At 54.3% G+C, this 18811-nt stretch overlaps 1 protein-coding gene across 1 annotated transcript; it reads right to left on the bottom strand.

Moving 5' to 3' along the window:
- Positions 1–3857: 3857 nt before the first annotated feature.
- LOC309446969 (cytochrome P450 2C5-like) lies at positions 3858–9335 on the bottom strand (the record flags this gene model as incomplete). Its single annotated transcript, XM_082067201.1, has 9 exons — positions 3858–4051; positions 4222–4363; positions 5396–5583; positions 6007–6148; positions 6236–6412; positions 6568–6728; positions 7501–7650; positions 8542–8704; positions 9159–9335. 9 exons carry the CDS (start codon positions 9333–9335, stop codon positions 3858–3860), a joined length of 1494 nt encoding a protein of 497 aa, XP_081923327.1.
- Positions 9336–18811: the final 9476 nt, after the last annotated feature.

The following is an 18811-nucleotide window of genomic DNA, read 5'->3' as shown; positions in this document are numbered from 1 at the left end:
CAGGGCCCTCCCGGGGGAGTCACTTGGTGCTGTGGGGCCAGCAGCTCAGTGCTGGTGGGTGACCACCTAGAAAACAGAGGAACTGACAGTTTCGTAAGCACTTGAGCTGCAGTGGCTGTCAATGGTGCTGTTGTTAGCAGTGCACCACAAGAGCTGGTTGATTTTCCTTAAACCCTTCAGTATTGTACTGTTGAAAGGAAAACACGGGACACTCAGTGTCTTGCAGGACAGTTCAACCCAGCAAGGCTGGGGGCAGAGGTGTGTGGGATGACAGCTCTTCCCACTCCCCTTCGTCCCGAGGAGCAGGCAGGGGCTCCCAAACAGCCCGGAATCCCAGTTCTAGTCTGCAAACCAAAGCTCCCTCCCCAGAGAAGGGAGGGCTGTGTGCCGCTCCTCCCCACCGCCGGCCCGCAGGGAAGGGCTCTGCTGACAGCCACCCAGGCTGCTGACAGGTGGCATCTTCCTGCCTGGGCACAGTTACCTGCAGTTTCTGTTAAATTCAGCCACTTTAAGTCTCAGCTGGGGGAAATCAAGAGGATATTCGCAGCTCAGGGGAATCCAGCACAAGCCCCAGCAAAGCAGTATTTGCTTTTCCTACACCCTTAACCCTCAAAAGACACTAAAGGGAAAACCAGCACGGCAACAGCACCCAGAACACCGAACCCCGCCGGCCTGGCTGCCCTCGGGGCGAGGTTTCGGTCCCCTCCAAGCAGCCCATGAAGCATCAAGCGGTGCCCCCAGGCCCGGGTGCAGACAAACCCCTTTGTCCCCGGGTCCCACCCGCGCCCACCGGCCCCTTCCCCGGCCCCGGGGGTCCCGCAGCGCCCCCCCCGCTCACCCGCCCCGGTGCCCCCGCCGCGTCCCGTTGCCAGGAGACACCGCTTAACGGAAACGTCCGCCCGCCGCCCGTATTGCTGCTCATAGCCGCGGTGGTTCTGCCGGGGATGGGAACCCGCGGCGGGGCAGGGGGCACAGCCCCCGGAGCACAGGGCAGCTGGAAAGTGAAGCAGAGGGGCTGTGAAAAGACCTCAGAGAAGTGAGAGAGAAGAGAGGGGTAAAACAACAACAGCCAAACACCACACACACTCCAAAACAACGACCAACAAGGCACACTTATTTAGCCATCTAACGATTCAAAAATGCATGTAGATTAAGATTAAAGACCTGTTCATCTATCATTTGCAAGAATGTAGGATGATTAATTAGGTTATTAAAAAAAACCTTTTGAAAAGAAGATCAAGTGCTGCGGAACAGCCTGCAAAGGCCAGGATGAACTCGTACCTCCCCAGGGACTGCCCTCAGCCCTGCAGGGACAGGTTCAGATGCATCAGGACAGCAGTGGCACGTCCCTGGGTCATGATCTGTGCACAGCAAGTTTGGGGTTATCGCTGTGCCTGTTCAGCTCTTTCACTTACTGGGAGCAGGAGTGGAAACGATGGTGCTGGATGGGAGCACAACAGTCTCTGCCCTGCAGAGATCTCAGCGCTGTGCAAAGCACTCGAGGCACCATCCCATGCACATCCCCATGGTCACGTTCACCATGCAGGATTTTAACACAGCTCTCAGGCTGAGCAAGCAGAGAAATGCAACGCTCCAGCCTCAGCTATTTCTCCAGCGCTGGGTTGTTTTCCTGCCCCAAAGAGCTACTTACAACAAATCCACCCCTTTTCACCAGTACCAAGCACTGCTATAGGGTCTCTGTGTGCTTGCTCAACTAGATCAAAGCTTGGAGCTTTGCCCAGGTCACAAACCCCTCCAGAAATGCGTTTTACTCCCTATGCACAAAAATGCTTATCTTACCTACCTTCCTGGATATCTAGTGGTATCTCATAAATAATATTTTCTAGCAAAACTGTCCATTTGGGATTACAGCACCCAGCACTGAGAGAAGCTCTCAAGACCCCAGATCTCACATTCCTCCAAGAGGGCTCTGGAGGGAGCAGCCACCTCTCCCTGGGGCAGATTCCATTCTGTCCCCTTCTCCACATTCACAAGAAGGTGCAAGCACCCTGATAAGGCAGCTCCTACTAAAACCAGCCCTGAGACCCTCATACAACCCCCCATGGCCTCCTGGCTTTCACAGAGCCCCCCAGCCCCACTGCTGAGATGTCACCTCCACACCAAACCTGCGCCCTGCCAGGGGGACCAGGAGCCCATCCCACCCTGCCAGCTCTGCTCAGATAACCCAGAGTTACCTTCCCAGCTGCACGTGAGCACACAGCACTGAACTGACACCTGCAGCTATTTGTCAGAGATAAATATTGACATGAAGGACCTCAGCCCAGCACCCGGGAGAGCAAACTGATATATATTTTTTTAAGCTATTCTACTCTCCCACACACTCCTCCCAAGCTCCAGCTCTTCTAAGCTGCAGCTCAGCCCTTTCATTGGAAAGCTGGGTTCCTTCCCCAGCTGAAATGATTTTGCTGCTGAGCTCAGGTGTTTCTGCCTGTCCACGGCTGGGGAACCCTCATTCTCTGTGGTCAGAGCCATGGGGATTAGAGGCAGGTAATAAATTCCTGAGATGTGTAACATTCACGTGAAGATTAAAGCTGGGGAGGCAAATCAGCTGAAACAAACAGAATGTTTTCCTGGCTCAGTCTGTCCTGGGACACAAAGAACCTTGGGAAGATGAAGACAGCCTGGGAACAGACGTGGAGGTGAAGTTCTGTGTCCGGGAGATTTGTACTGGGAAGAACTGGACACAATGGGCAACATATTGGTTTTCTGAAGCCTGAAGACACGTTCAGCTGCCTGCCAGTGGAAGGAGGAGCCCAGGCCGCCGCTGAAGCCAGGCAGGGTGGGCATGTGTCTGGCTCCTTTTTCTCTTGCTCAAGCATTTAAAGAAAAAAAAAAACCCTTTTATTTAAAATCCTGATGTTTTGGAATAAAGGCTGGAGCGTGTCTGGGGCTCACAAGTAAATCCCTCTCTGTGCAGGGCTGGTTAAGGCAGCACAAGCACAGATGACATATGGAGCACCCTGAGAAGGAAGCAGGGACTTTGATGGCAAAATACTCCTTGTTTCCAAGCACAGCTCCCTTTTCCTGCAGCACATTTCCCCCTGTGCATCATTTTGTAACATTTGGATGCCCTAAAGGGTTTTCACAGGGGCTTCATCCCTGTGCAGAGGGATGTGGAGTGAGTGTGACTTGCAGTGCCATGGACCTTGTGTCAATCTGGCGGGTACAGAGAGGGGACAAAGCAGGGCAGCACAGGTATTGGGTGCTCATCACCTTGCCTGAGCACTGAGGCATGTCCAGAGACATCACGAGTGTCCTTACAAACACCAGCATCCAGCTGGGATGGTTGTCTTTATTGCAGAAGTACCAAAAGGAGGGAGCGCCCAGCTGAGCTGGGGAGCCACAGGCTCCACAACGAGCCAGAGGCTCAACCGGAGCCCGTAGATACAGGAGGAGGAACACTAGTGCTGTCTTCTGCATGTTACTGGGATGCAGGAGGGAAAATTGGATATTAAGAAAAATTTCTTCATGGGAAGGGCTGTGGGGCATTGGAACAGGCTGCCCAGGGCAGAGCCGGAGTCACCATCCCTGGAGGGTTGGACAGACAGACATGAAGTTCTCAGGGACATGGGGCAGTGCCAGGGGTGGGTTAATGGTTGGAACTGATGATTTTGAGGGTGTCTTCCAGCCAAAATGATTCTGTGATTATACAGGGGTTGGCAGCTGGGATGCCCGTGGAGGTGGTGGCAGAGCTGCCTGGCAGATCCAGCACAAGTTCAAATGGACCCTTCTGCTTGGCGGTTGCTGCTGTAGTGCTTGTGGTTGTGCGGTTTGCTCTGGTTGGGAAGAAATGAAAACATCTGGATGAGCCTTTCCTTCTCCCCTCTGCTCCCTGCTTAAGAGGACACCATGCGCTGAATAGCAAAGAACTCGCCCAGTATCACCCCTCTCTCTATCTTGAGCCATAGGGAGAATAAATCCGTCTCCTTGTACTCGACAGCCAGTTGGAAGGTGAAGCTCTGCAGCAGCGTGGTGAGGAAGAGGAAGAGCTCAATGCGGGCCAGCGCCTCGCCAGGGCACATCCGCTTCCCTGGGGACACAGAAAGGGGAGGGTGAGCACCAGGCTGGTGGCCTCACCCAGCATTTGGGGAAAAAAGGGCATAAAAGGGCAAGAAAGCTCATATTAAAGGTATAACTTTGGTGCCAACCAGTTCTGTGGTCCCTAGAGTGGAGCCGCTGCAGGCAGGGCTGAGCACTGACCTACTGAGAAAGGCATGAAGGCTTCGCGCTTCCTGAACTCGCCCTTCTCATCCAAGAAGTGGCCTGGGTCGAATTCTTTGGGGTTTTCCCACTGGCTTGGATCCATATGCACAGAAGAAAACACCGGAATAACAGCTGTGCCCTGCAGGAGAGGGCCAGGGCAGGGGAGTGAGGAGGGACACAGGCGCTGCAGCATCCGGCTCTGCTGAGCTGAATGAGGAGCATCGGGTGGGAGCAGGGGAGGCTGGGTGTGCATCACAGTATCACAGTATGTTTGGGATTGGAAGGGACCTCAGAAGATCATCCAGTCCAATCCCCCTGCTGGAGCAGGGACGCCCAGGTGAGGTCGCACAGGAACATGTCCAGGTGGGTTTTGAATGTGTCCAGAGAAGGAGACTGCACAACCCCCCTGGGCAGCCTGTTCCAGTGTCTGTCACCCTTACTGAGAAGAAGTTTTTTCTCAAATTTAAGTGGAACCTCTTGTGTTCCAGCTTGATCCCATTACCCCTTGTCCTACCATTGTTTGCCATCCCGGAGAGGTGGCTCTGTGCCAGGCAGGGACAATCAACATGGGGCTCCACTGCCTCCATGGTCCTGCCAGTCTTTGTGTGGCTCATGAGACAGAAATTATTGAGTTATTCCCATTGATTTATGTTAAAACCCCTCTCACTGCACAAAGTGTGGTGAGAGCCTGGCCCAGGTTGGCCAGAGAGGTGGTGGCTGAACCATCCCTGGAGACATCCCAGGCCAGGCTGGACGGGGCTCTGAGCACCCTGAGCTGGTGAAGATGTCCCTGCTCATGGCAGGGGGGCACTGGGGGAGCTGGGACAGTCCCTTCAACACAAAATATTCTATGATTCTATGATCTGCTGAGATGGGGGCTGGCGTGGCCCCACACCAGGGCAAGCTCAGCTCCCAGCCCCAGCAGCCCTGCACATCTGCCTGGTGACAAGAGATGTTTTCCAGAACAGGCAAGGGACATGAGTGTGGGCAGAACTGCCAGCAGTTCTCTGCTCCTCAGCTAAAAGGTTATCACCATCTCTCCACACCAAGGATTGGGAAAGACCTGGGACCTTCACAAGTGAGCAAATAGTCCAGGGGCAAAAGCAAATCTTGTTCAAGGTTCCCTGCCACCCCTCCCCTTAGGGTCACCGAGAGTCCAGGGCCACGTCACCTTTGGGATGGTGTGGCCTCTGAACACGATGTCCTGTGTCATCATCCGCGGGAAGTTCTCGATGCGGGACTTGTGCAAGCGCTGCAGCTCGTGGATCACGGCGTTGGTGTACGGCATCCTCAGCTTGTCCTCCGTGCTGGGAGCACGGCCGGTGCCCACCACCGCATCAATCTCCTCTTGGACCTTGGCTGGGGAAAGGACAGGCATGGAGCTGCGGTCTTGGCCATGCAGAGCCACCCCCTTGGTTTCTTACTGCACCCCATGGCACCTGTCTTAGAGCCAAAGGACAACCTAGCAGAGAGGAAGCAGCCTGGTGTAACTCCAGGCAGAGACCAGAAATAACAGTCTCGGTCCACACACCTGCCCAGATCAAGGTTCAAGGCATCTCTGGCGGGCCAGTTCAGGGCCATCTGCATGGGCAAGGACAGGGAGCACTACCCTCTGACCTGTGCATATCTCTATCTGATGGCTATCACCCTTGGGTGACCCAAGCAGGATGATTTTGGTCTCTTCCTGAACAGGAACCTCCAGGGCTGGGACTCTCTGGCTGCACCTTTGCTGTACCATGGCCTCCTCAGGCATGGGAAACAGTTGCATTTTGCTGCCCTTACCTTGAATATGGGGGTATTTTGCCAGGACCAAGAGGAAGAAGACCAGGGTGTTGCTAGTGGTCACTGTCCCAGCACCAAAGAGGCTGAATACCGACATGACCAAGTCTTCATTGCTGTACATGGTGTCCGGGCTGCTCTTCCCCTGCAACGATGTGGTGGGGAGGGGATTCAGCACCATCTGCAGGCAGGTCTGGAGGGCAGCCCTCACCCCGCTTGGCACCACCTCTACCTTCTCAGCCCTCAGAAGGAAACAGTCGATGTAGTCCCGGGGGCAGCTGGGATCCAGCGTCAGCTTGTGAAGCTCCACTCTTTCTCGGATGTAGTCCTTCAGCTTCTCGCACTCGGCCAGGGCTTTCCTGTGTGGCCCTGGGAGGTGGTGCATGATGTTGGGGAAGGTGTTGTAGATCTGCAGGAGAAGGAGACACAGGAGGGCTCAGGTGCCTAGACAGAGCCTCCCACACCTTGCCCCAAATCCATGCCGTACTACCAAAGCCAAAGTAGCATCCTTTGATCGCCCAAGCATGTGGGACAGGAGGGCACAGAGCACGGAAGGATGCCTACCACGGCGACAGGGGAGAGGAAAAAGCTGATGTAATTCCCGATCACGTTCAGTAGCTCCAGAAAGACCTTGTCGCTGTAGCTGTAACGGCTTCCAAAGACAACAGAGCAGATCACGTTGGAAACTGCATATCTGAACATCGTCATTGGCACAAAGGTGCTTCCTGAAGCCACAGAAGGGTCAAGAAAGGCATCAAAAGACCAACAGTTATTTAACTGCTTCAACACAGAAAACACCCTTCATCCCCCTCCCTTTGAGCTCTGAGCCCTGGTTGAGTCTGCCAGGTCTAACAGCCAAAGCAAAAAGCCCTCCTGAACTGTGGGCTCCTAAATCTACCTCCTTGCTCCTAAAGTGTTCGGGACTGAGGAAAGCAGAGGTACCTGCGGGGGCTTTGGGCTCCCCCTGATGTGCCCTGGGGTTGTGGGGGGCTGCAGAGCATCTCCCTGTGGCAACCAGCCCCTCAGGGATCGTGACCAGCCCCTCACCAGCCCTGCACATCGAAGGCAGAGGGGTCAGCCTACAACTGAGCCACCACCTCCTCTGATATTCAGGAAGCCCCAGAAGAGGTGGTGGCACTGGTAGCAGCTCAGTTTTGTTAGAGAAGAGGACATTACCCCAATAACCCCCCATCACCAGGGCAGTATTTGTGCATTCTTAATGCCACACAGTTTAGTTTTCTATTTCTGTTCTTTCGTCATGAAATGTTCCTCAGTGGTCCCCCACCCCATGCAGGGTCTTCCACCCTGGCCTTCAAGCCATGACCATACCACGTCCCTCCTGCCCTCTCTGGGTGGGATGGCAATGGTCTAAGCCCTCTCTACAAGAACCATCCACAACAGTGTTTGCAAAAAGCTCCAGAAACCACACATATCTCATGAGGCTGTTGTGTGTCCTCCACCTGCGCTGGGGACCAGAGTGGACAGGACACTTGTCACCTTTGAGTTTTTCCAGCAGTTTCACCAGGTGCTGGGCCTCCTCTTGCACCCGCTGCGACATGGAGCTCTTCCCCATCCCGAAGTCCCGCAGGGTGCTGAGCGTGAACCTCCGCAGCTCCCGCCACTTCTCCTCATTGTTGGAGACAAAACCTGGAGGGAGGCAGTGGAGACCACTCACCTGCCCACCCCACGGAACCTCCTCGGGAACAGGGACCCTGCCTGGAGCTTGGCTGAGGAGCAGCAGGGCACTGAGGCAGGGCATGACCCTGGGGCATACACAGAGTCCTTGAAAAGCTCAAAACAAAGCTGCAACTGACTAACTGGACTTAATGCTGTCCTCAGACAAGAGGTCAATAGTTGGAGGGACTTGTAGAGTGGGAAATGGGTGTTGAAATCAGAGAATCACAGAATCATTTTGGTTGAAAGAGACCCTCAAGATCATGGAGTCCAACCATAACCCACCACTGGCACTGCCCCATGTCCTGAGAACCTCATGTCCGTCTGTCCAACCCTCCAGGGCTGGTGACTCCAGCACTGCCCTGGGCAGCCTGTTCCAATGCCCCACAGCCCTTTGGGGAAGAAATTGTTCCCCAGATCCAACCTCAACCTCCCCTGGCGCAACTTGAGGCCGTTTCCTCTGCTCCTGGCGCTTGTTCCTGGGGAGCAGAGCCCGACCCCCCTGGCTCCAAGCTCCTTTCAGGCAGTTCAGAGATCAGAAGGTCTCCCCTCAGCTCCTGTTCTCCAGCTGAACACCCCAGGTCCCTCAGCCGCTCCATCACACTTGTGCTCCAGCCCCTCACCAGCTCCGTTCCCTTCTCTCCACTCGCTCCAGCACCTCAAGGCCTTTCTTGGTGTGAGGGGCCCAGAACTGCCCCCAGGATTCAAGGTTTGACCTCCCCAGTGCCCAGCACAGGGACGGTCACTGCCCTGGGCCTGCTGGCCACACCAGTGCTGCTACCAGCCAGGATGCTGGTGGCCTTTTTAGACACCTGCGCTCACCCAGAGAGCAATAAAGTGCCTAGAGGAACTCCAGACACCTACCATAGTTTTTTGTTAGCTGCACCAGGAGAGGGATTTCAGGTCTCCCTCCAAACTCCTCGGAGTGGCCCAGCAGAGCATCCTTCACCACCTCGTACCCGCAGAGCACCACTGACGGCTTCAGCCCCAGCCAGATGGTGAAGACGGGGCCGTATGTGCTGCTGAGCTGCAGGAGGATGGGAAAGCTGTTGTGGATGAGGGTCCTGCATCCCAGACATCCATTTAATTTTAAATTTGGTTTTGTGGCCACGATGCTGGTGAACGCACTGGCAGGGAGAGGAAGCACCTCTCGTGAAGCCGGTGTCCTCCCCCTGCCCCCACCCAGAACAGTCCCTGCGGGATTCTGATCCCGATGACACTTCGAGGGTTCAAAGCATCATCCCGAGGAAGCAGCTCTGGATGTCGGCAGTGCCACAGCCCCAAGAGGGATTAGTATCAGCACCACAAGTCCCTTACAGGAGGAGAAGGACTTCCATAACAGTAGTGATTATGCTCCCAGTAGCAGGGATTTAGGCAAATACACAATTCCCCTTTGTTTTTGATACGTGATATTCCTGCTTTCTCTCCTGCTGCCCTGCTGGGGCTGGGAGTGGGTCCAGCACCACCACCTCCTCTCTTACCTTCGCATGGGTCCTGTCGAGGGGCACAATGTCCTTTTGCCATAGGTTGCCCAGAATGGGCCATGGGGCTGGTCCCGGGGGCAGCCGCCTTCTCACCCTGCTGGTTCTCCAGACCAGGAACCACAGGATGGAGAGGAGAAGGAGGGTAACGAGCACCCCAGCCGATCCAGCATCCATCTCACTATGTGCCACTGAGCAGGGAAAAAATCAAGAAAATCCCCTTCCAAGGAGAAAATCACAACAGAGCGGTGAGCAGAGAGAGGTCCAGACCTGCTGCCTCGGTGCTGCCTGGCGCTCTGTATAGGCACAGCCCCTCCTGCATCCCTGGGGCCACCTGCACGTCCCCCGCCCCTCCCCGGAAGGTCAGTGACACAGAGACTCAGGTTTATCTTGAACAAGCACATACCGGCCCCCAACGTGTTGTGTCAAAGAGCTGACACAGGACATTGCAAAACCCCGTGGGCTGCCAGGGGGAGAGCAGCTGAATCACTTTTTGCTCAGTGCTCTGTTTTGGTGGCACCACCCTGACAAAAGCTCACGTGTCACCACCAGGTCATTGCTCATCTTGTCACTGCCTCGCTTACCAGTACAGTGACGCAAGAGGGGACGTTCTTGTAAAGGGAAACTGAGGTAGCCCAGGGAGCGGGGCACGTGCAGCTGGTCAAGTACTTGTTGGGTGACAGTTTTCCATCCAATGCCTTTCTGATGGAAAATAGGTCAGTCCTGGGAAAAACAACAATTTTATTCTGAAAGATCCTGAGGTTCCATTTGGATTTTTCAGGAACATCAGCCCAAGGCGTTGCGGTTGTTGCAAGCGTGGGGTTAACATTTCCATGGGCTCCTCCAGCCACTTCAGGGTTCCTCTGATGCTCTGGAGCATCTCGCTCCAAACACAAGCGCATCTGGCTGCACACGAGCACATCTGGCACCAGCTCAGCCGCCACACCTCTGGTCAGGAGCGCTCGCAGCCCTTGGCCAAGCGAGCTGGTCACAAGCCAGTTCCCAGCAAAGGGTGGGATTTCTCCTGGAGGACAGGGACAGAGGAAAAGAGGGTGGAGGTTCGACTTCATGCATTTCTCTGCAGTGGAAGGAGACCCTTGGCTAAGGGTATTGAATACTAATAATTCTAGAACCTGAATTATTATGCTCACCTGGAGCAGAGCAAGGCAACATCCCCCAGTGTCCGGTCGCTGGGTGAAGGGCAGAGCCAGGACTGTGTTTGGGCAGGGCTGATGGGAACAGCCAGGACCAGCTGCACTTGCACCCTTTTTTAGCCACGAAGTGGGACATTTCATGGGTGTCAGACCAGGGATGCTGGGTGCTGCCAGCCCGGCTCGTCCCAGCTGGGCTCTGCGGGATGCTCTCTGCGGCCACGCTGCAATTCCATACACATATGCACCAACTCTCTCCCAAATCACCAAAAAGCAACTGGCAATGACTCACTTGTTCACCCCGTCCCACCACGTCTCGTCCCTGCTCTTCCCACTGATCTCTCTAAATTCTTGGCTTGGGTGCCCGCAGTGGGGAACTTTGCTCAGGAAGGTGACGTAGTGACTGGGATTTTGGCAGGGGCTTGACCAGCCTTGCAGTGACTGACACCATTCTTTTCCATGGCAGCCAAACAATACAAAGGAATCACTCAAACAACAGGAAAATAAATGGCCATGGGGATTAATTGGAGCTGCAAAGTTTAAATGCTATGTAAAATTTCCTCTTTGGCGGGTGAGCTCAGGCAGAACCCATGGCCGCCTGCCTGGACACCGATAGTGTTTCAGGGCAACACCCATTCCTACAGCAAGTTTTTTAAAGATTAATGGCTCTAATGCTACCAAAAAAATATTATATCACATTTTATAATAAAATAGAGAAAATAAAACAAAATCACCCTGGGATTTGCGAGTCCAGGTCACCAGACAAGCAGTATAACAAGAAGTAACTCCCAGGGATGATGAAATGTTGCAATTGTCTTCTTGAGCTGCTTGATGAAACTTTGGTTTCTTTTCACAATCTATAGAATAAACTGAAGCAAAAGACCCACAGTGTTGTGTCCCTGTACTATCTCTTATCAAGTGTGCATTAAAAAGAAGGGAAAAAACTTCACTTTTAGCAGCTGAATGCCCCTTTTCCTGAAGACAACTCAGGGGGGAAGAGCACAGATGGGCTTTGGTGCAGCCGTGTCAGCACTCTGGGGAGCTGGGACCCAACGTGAGCTCAAACCACTTCATACGGACCCAAAATCGTTGGTACTTTGTCTGTCTTTCAGACGTCTGTAGCGAAGCAGAATGCTCCAAGGCTTTGGGATCCCTTCAGGAGCAGGTGGTGAGACCTTTCTGCCCCAAAATCTGAAACAGTAGGGAAGGGTCAGCTAAAAAACCCACATGTGATGTGACCAAGACAAAGGAGAATATTCTGACTTCTAAAAAAAAATCTTTAAATCCATTTAGAGATTGCCAGGGCCTTTGGATTTTAGCTCAAAGTCACATTTTGGGACTAAACTCGTGGAGAAATGTAACATGTAAGAGCACTGGGGGAGCAGAGCAGCCCATGCTGGCCCCGCTACAGCGGGGACGTCTGGTCCCTGTGCCACGATGGAGCCGGCTCCTGCCTACCCGGCTGCAAGAGACAGGGAAAAGCATCGCTCAATTAAAGGGTTGTGTTGCTGAATCAGACCCTGGATGTATCTAATTCAAAGAATTAGAAGAAATTATGCTCATGAGGTATTTTTTGGTGCAGACGTGTATTTGGAAAAGCTGCAAGGCAAACACGCCAGCGCAGAAGTGAGAGAAGTCAATAAACTGCTGGGGTTATTAGATCTGGGAAGATCTGCCGGAGGAAATCATAACGATTGCTCCTGTCTCTCTGCTAACGCTTCTCTGCAGACGGTGTGAAAACTGCGGGGAGGAGCGGGACACATCCCGTATCACAGAGAGGAGGATGGGGAGCAGAGCTAATTGCCTTAGCCTAAGTGTAAGAGCTTACTCTAAGCCAGCAGAGCAGGGGAACCTGCAGTCATAGCTTCGCTTCATACCCATGGTGGGATCTGGCCATGAGCCTTGAAAAATGGCTTCAAAGTGAAGAGTGTGGGGAGGAGGGTATGGAGGTGGGGTGGGCTTTGCAAAGTCCAGGCTGGAATCTCGCACAGCTCCCCGCCGGTGCTGCCATCTCCCTGAGCCACCTCCTCTCCAAGCTGAATGGCCCCAGCTCTCTCAGCCTCTTCTCCTCGCAGAGATCCTCCAGGCCTTCAGTCTTGGCTGAGCGTGCTCCAGCATGTCCATGCCTCTGTTCTACTGGGGTGTCCAACATGGGACACAACAGCCAGATGTGTCTCCCCGGTGCTGAGCAGGGGGGCAGGATCTGTCCCCTGCCCTCTACCTGATGCAGCTCAGGAAGGTGGTGGCCTTTTTGCTGTAAGAGTGCATTGCTGGCCCATAGAATCACAGAATCATTTGGGTTGGAAGAGACCCTCAAGATCATCAAGTTCAACCATAACCCACCCCTGGCACTGCCCCGTGTCCTGAGAACCTCATCTCTGTCTGTCCAGCCCTCCAGGGCTGGTGACTCCAGCACTGCCCTGGGCAGCCTGTTCCAATGCCCCACAGCCCTTTGGGGAAGAAATTGTTCCCAGATCCAACCTCAACCTCCCCTGGGCAACTTGAGGCCTGGCCCATGGTCAGCTTCGTGTCCTCCAAGACCCCTGGGGCCTTCTCTGCCAAGCTGCTTTCCAGCTGGGTGACCCCCGCATGTCCCGGTGCCTGACGCTGTCCCTCCCCAGGGGCACCACTGGGCACAGACCCTGGCTGAATGTCTCCAGGTCTCTCTCAGCCCATTTCTTCAGCCTGTCCAGGTCCCTTGGGATGGCAGCATCAGCCACTGCTCCCCACGTGGTGGCATCTGCCCCCTTGCTAGGGGTGCACCCTGCCCCATCATCCGTGTCATGTCATAAAGATGTCAAACAACATTTCTGGAGACTTCTGGTCCACAGGCTTTCAGACACAGTCTTGGTGGCAGCACCGGTGGGGAGCTGTGCGAGATTCCAGCCTGGGCTTTGCAAAGCCCACCCCACCTTCATGCCCTCCTCCTCACACCCTCCGCTTTGAAGCCATTTTTCAAGGCTGATGCCCAGATCCCACCATGGGTATGAAGCGAAGCTATGACTGCAGGTTTCCCTGCTCTGCTGGCTTAGAGTAAGCTCTTACACTTACACTAAGGCAATTAATATTATCCTAATGCAATTTTCCCCGTCAGCAGCCCAAAGGCTCTGGAAGTGCTCTGCCCACCCTGGGGCCTCCCCCACGCAGAACGAAGGATGTGCAGACAGCTGCAAACCGTTCCAGCCTCTCCCGTTTTCCCCTTGCGAGCACAGGGGTGAGACAGCCCCGGCAGCCGCTGGCTGCGCAGCTCAGGCCAGCTAATGACTAAGCTGGGAGTATTTTTGGTTGCTCTTAATAATGCAGCAGTACTCACTGCATCGGAGCCTGGCCGTAATTATAGGGCGAATGTCGTTTGTCATCATTGTCATCTCCTCTTGCTGGGATATAGCTCCAAGGCAGTGTGATGCTAAAGCCCCTTTCACACTCCTGGGACATTGTTTCTGGGGCTTGCTATGGGATCCCTCAAGAAAATCCAGTTTTACACCACTGAACAACCCAGAACTGCCCCAGCGTGTGGGAGAGTTACGATTTGATTTGTTTCAGTAATAAAAATGGGCTTGGTTTGGTCCCAGAAATTTTGCAATAGGACAAGGGGTGATGGCTTTAAACTAAAGGAGGGAGATTCAGGCTGGACGTGAGGAAGGAATTGTTGGCCCTGAGGGTGGTGAGAGCCTGTCCCAGGTTGGCCAGAGAGGTGGTGGCTGAACCATCCCTGGAGACATCCCAGGCCAGGCTGGACGGGGCTCTGAGCAACCTGAGCTGGTGAAGATGTCCCTGCTCATGGCAGGGGGGGACTGGGGGAGCTGGGGAGGGCCCTCCGACCCAAACTGTTCTGTGATTCTATGACTTCTCCGAGTCCTGCTGCAAGTGGGACAGGTGGGCAAGTGCTCCTGCTGCCTGTCTTGCCAGGTAGGAAAACATAATTCCAGCAAGAAGATTAAAAAAATCCCATTTGCATTCAATAATATCATCATCAACTTGCATCTAGTCTACCATGGCTTATTTTTAATACAGTGGCAACAGCGGGTGATCTGTACAGCAGTGGCAAAGGAGAGCAGAGCATGATCCCAGGACTGGGAACAGCCGTGGAAAGGGTAATGGTTAATCAGGGACTGCCAGTCTTCATTTTCATTCCTCCAGTGGTCAGAAACAAAAAAAAAGAGACAGACGTTTTGCCCGTTAATCAGAGTTTGCACAGAAAGCAAACAAAAGCAGACTGTGTTTGAAGTGCCTGCTCCAAAGCGATGCACATCGGAGGCGGGCATGCCCTGAAGGGCGCTCAGCTGGGTGAGCCGGGCACAAAGACAGCCCAAATATCTATTAATACTTGGCCGGAGACACAGAGCGTGGTCCTGGTCTGCGGGTGCACGTACAGCCCTGCAGCCACACGGTGAATCAAATGAGCCTGATGAATCATCAAGGGGTGGAAATTCGTCCCCACCATGGGAAACTACCTCAAACCGTGCTTGTGATTGACAAAAAAATGTGATTAACTTTCCTATAATGTTGTAGTTTTTAATCTTCCCTCTCTTCCTCGTGCTGCCTGTCCGATGTGTGTCGGCTGCGGTCGGGCATGAGGAGCAAGGGGTGAATGTTGTGGATTTACAGCCGCACCAGGCGCCCCATGTACGGCCTCCGCTTGCTTAATTACACAGCATTAATCTCCCCCTGTAATTCCCTGGGGAGCAAGGCTGGCTGCAGCAGGGAGGATCAGTTTGTGCTGTTGGTACTGGGTCTGGATTATGGACAAAAGATGCAATTCTGTGCTCCAGATCACTCCGGAAAGGACCCTGCTGCTGTCCCTGCACCCTCACTTCTAATGGGACCAATTGCACTGGTCCTGATCCCAGTTCCTTGTAAACATGGCTCTGTTGTTAAACAAGATGATTTCCAGTGGGGGTTGGCAAGGAGAACATGCCAGGAGCCCAAGTACCATCCAGAATGTCTGGAGAGAGGAAATATTGTGCTGTGCACATGGAAAATTAGCTGAGCCTTAACCATGCTCCCATTTTCTCTGTTAGTGAGATGGGCATCCCAGCGGGGACGTGAGTTGTTATGAAAATCACTTAAAGGATGCAAAATACATGGGATTTCTTAGAACAGCTGCACTGACCTGAAATCTTCCCATCCTGCTGTAATAATTACAGAGAAAAAAATCCCTCCCTCCTCCTCTGCCACCTTGCAAACACGTCACATCCTTACCCAGGGCACGCCATTCCTCTGCTCTGAGTGCGTGTGTTCTCACCACATCTATAAACCTCATTAACACAGGTTAATTCCAAGAAAGGGGAGAAACAGCACTTGCACTCAATGCAGCCAAGCACGATGCTGCACCCGCCCGAGCGCGTCTGGGAGAGACGCAGCTCGGAGCCAGGCTGGAGACCTGGCACCGGCACCGCGTCCCTGCAGACGGGCAGCGCACTCCCCGGGGACAGGGAGCAGCTCTGTCGGGGATTTGCCAGCAAAAACCTTTCTCTGTGTTTCTCTAACCAGGTAACAGGTCCTGGTTTGGGGCTCAGGGCTCCCTCTCCCTTCCCTCCAGCCAGGGAGGGCAGAGTGGGGTTCGCTGTGCCCTGTGCACCTGCACGACCAACCCATACGTCTTTGGGGTGGGGACAAGGGGCTCTGTCCACATCTGTGTGTCAGCCAGGTCTCTCTCCCAGGGGATTTAACCCCCAGTATCTCTGTCACCGTCAGCCATTGTTGAGCAGGACAGGATCCCTGCAGAAGGGACCCATGAGCTGGAACCTCCGCAGGAGCCACCGGCACGGCCCCGAGCAGCAGCATCCCTCCTTACCCATCCAAAAAGGGGCCTCTCCAGTGCCATATGTGACACAGCAGGACAGGCGCTGTGGAGCCAGGTGAGCAGATGGCAGGTGGAGCAGAGCTGCCCTTCCCTGGCGAGTGGCTCCGGGGCACGGCAGCGTGCCAGGCGGCAGCAGCCAGATCCGAGCCGGCGTGCGGAGCAGAGGGATGCGGCACAGGCATGGCAGCAAAGCCCTGCTGCTTGGGAATGTGCTCCTTTGCACTTCTTCGGGTCCAAATTGTTATTTACACTTGCACAGGAATAAACCTGAAATCAGCGTCTGGTGCTTCCTGTTTTTTGGGCAGCAGTGCCCTTTGTTGTATGAAGGTTTGTGTTCCAGCAGCAGCTCAGCCGCAGGGGTTTGGTGATGGTAAGGATGGTGGGTGCCAGCCGGGTTTGGCCAGGCTTGCCTGCTGCAGGCAGGTGCCAGTAAACCAAATGATGAGGGATGGGACATCACTGGGAGCTGTCTGGTTGGTCTCTTCTCCCAAGTAGCAAGTGAGAGGACGAGAGGAAACAGCCTCAAGTTGCGCCAGGGGAGGTTGAGGTTGGATCTGGGGAACAATTTCTTCCCCAAAGGGCTGTGGGGCATTGGAACAGGCTGCCCAGGGCAGTGCTGGAGTCACCATGCCTGGAGAGCTGGACAGACGGAGAAGACGTTCTGAGGACATGGGGCAGTGCCAGGGGTGGGTTATGGTTGGACTTGATAATCTTGAGGGTCTCTTCCAAAGAAAATGACTCTATGATTCCCCAGCTCCCCACCTCCCTTTCCTCCTGTTTTCCTGCTGTGGGGATTACAAGGCACTGCTTCCACCATGGCCTTTGTCATCTCCGCCTCCTGGAACAGAAAACAGGGGAATATGATTAAAGCCTTTTCACAGAGGAACTTATCGCCCTGCAGAAAGGACATCAGCTTCATCACTGCTGGGAGAGAGCATCCCTGGGCCCCCAGGGCTGTCAGCAGCACAGCAGGAGGTATTGCTCTTCCTACACCACATAGCCCAAGCTCAGCACCCACCAAAGCCCAAAGAGAGGCTCAGTGGGATGTGACCTTTGCTTGTGATGTATTTTGGGAGCAGGTCAGGTCATGAAGTGATGGATGTGGGTCAGGAGGAGCCTGTGCTGGACCTGCGGGTAGGGGCAACTGGGCCAGTGCCCAGTTCACGTCAGTGCTGTTAACTATCATACAGTTTTCCACTAAAATGGGTTGGTTTGATGCTAATTAGCTTTGACCCATCTGGGCTGACACTATCTGATCTTGGAGGTTCAACGACGCCAAGATGGTGGGGGCTGGATGGGAGGCTCAGCTCGGTCTGGCTTGAGGAGCTTGTGAGAGACAGTTCAGGCAGCTGCCCGAAACGGGGACCAGGGAGCGGGTTGCGGTGCTGGCTGCGGGCGGGGGGTTTGTGAGAAAATCGTAACAGGGAGGGAGGACCATTATTTTACAAATAATGTAGAACCCCACAAAGCTTGGGAATTCCCTCAGATGGCACCAAGCAGAATGGGAGGAGAGGGTCACAGCACAACGTGGGGAGCAAGCAAGTGCTACCCCCAGCATGGACCACCCAGGGCAGCTTTGTTCTTCTCCGTTAATGCAAAATTTCTTAGATCTTTCTATTAGGTGAGCATTGTTTTCTTTTTTTCCCCTGGGTTTTCAGAGAGCTGGGAGGAGAACAGCTGAGGCTTGATCATTTATTTAAGGAATTGTGCCCCCCAAATGCCCCCGTGCCCAGCGTGCATCGGCCGCCCCCCACACGCCTGGAGGGCAGCGTGCCCTGCCTGCACTGAGCATCACCCTGGAGCTGGCGGGGGAGACGCTATTTCAGGGATTTGTTTGGACTGACCGAAATAGCAGCTACAGCATCCTGTCGTCTTATTTTGGGGGATTACTGACAGTGCCCCTAGAAACTTGTGGGAGCTGCTGACTACCAGAAAGTCCCATCAGCCCCAGAAGAGGATGTAAAAATCCCGGGAGCACCTTTCTAGCCCCATTTCACAAACAGGAAGATTGAGACCGAGGGCTGAGCGGCTGTGATGGAGCAGATGCTTCAAGAGTCCAACAGCGAGCATGGGTTTCCTGACCCCATTTTAGCAGAGTGAAACATGGACATATGGAAACTGTCTGGGGGTAGCAGTGTTTCAAAGTGGATCTCGCAGCCCAGTGCAGGGGCTGCGCAAGTGCTCTTGCTACCCGAGCCTGGCTGCTGCTGTGGAGAGAGCGGCTGCTGGCACAGCTCGGGCAGCACTGCCCTCCGAGGGCGTCACTGGGGGTCGGATCCAGATGCAGGATGGAGAGAGTGGGATGGGGAGGATGCAGGTGCCTTCAGAGAGTGTTAGTGGAGCTTTTGCTAAGCCGGTCACAGGGATCAGTGCCTAAGAGATTTTTATTCCTCACCAAGAAGCTACAGAGAAGTTAAATCAATCAAGTGCCCTTTAAACTGAGTGATGCCACTATGGGCGGAGCTGCCCTTCCAGGGCTCAGCGCTGTGCGGGCCCTGCGCAGGCAGCTGGGGTGATGGTACCAGGGTGAGCATCACCCATCCTTCCCCTCGGGGTGTGCAGAGCAGACACGGAGCAGCTGGGTGGTGACGTCCCAGCCACCCCAGCCCTGTCCCAGCTGGGACTGGCTCCTGCTGCCCTGCCCACAGGCTGCAGGCAGGTTCCTGCTCCTCCCATAGAACCACAGAACAGTTTGC

The sequence above is a fragment of the Streptopelia decaocto genome (genome assembly GCF_964273445.1).
Source record: "Streptopelia decaocto genome assembly, chromosome: 16".
Taxonomy (NCBI): Eukaryota; Metazoa; Chordata; class Aves; order Columbiformes; family Columbidae; genus Streptopelia; species Streptopelia decaocto.
The sequence above is the reverse complement of the archived record's forward strand: the minus strand, read 5'-3'. Positions and strand labels throughout refer to the sequence as shown.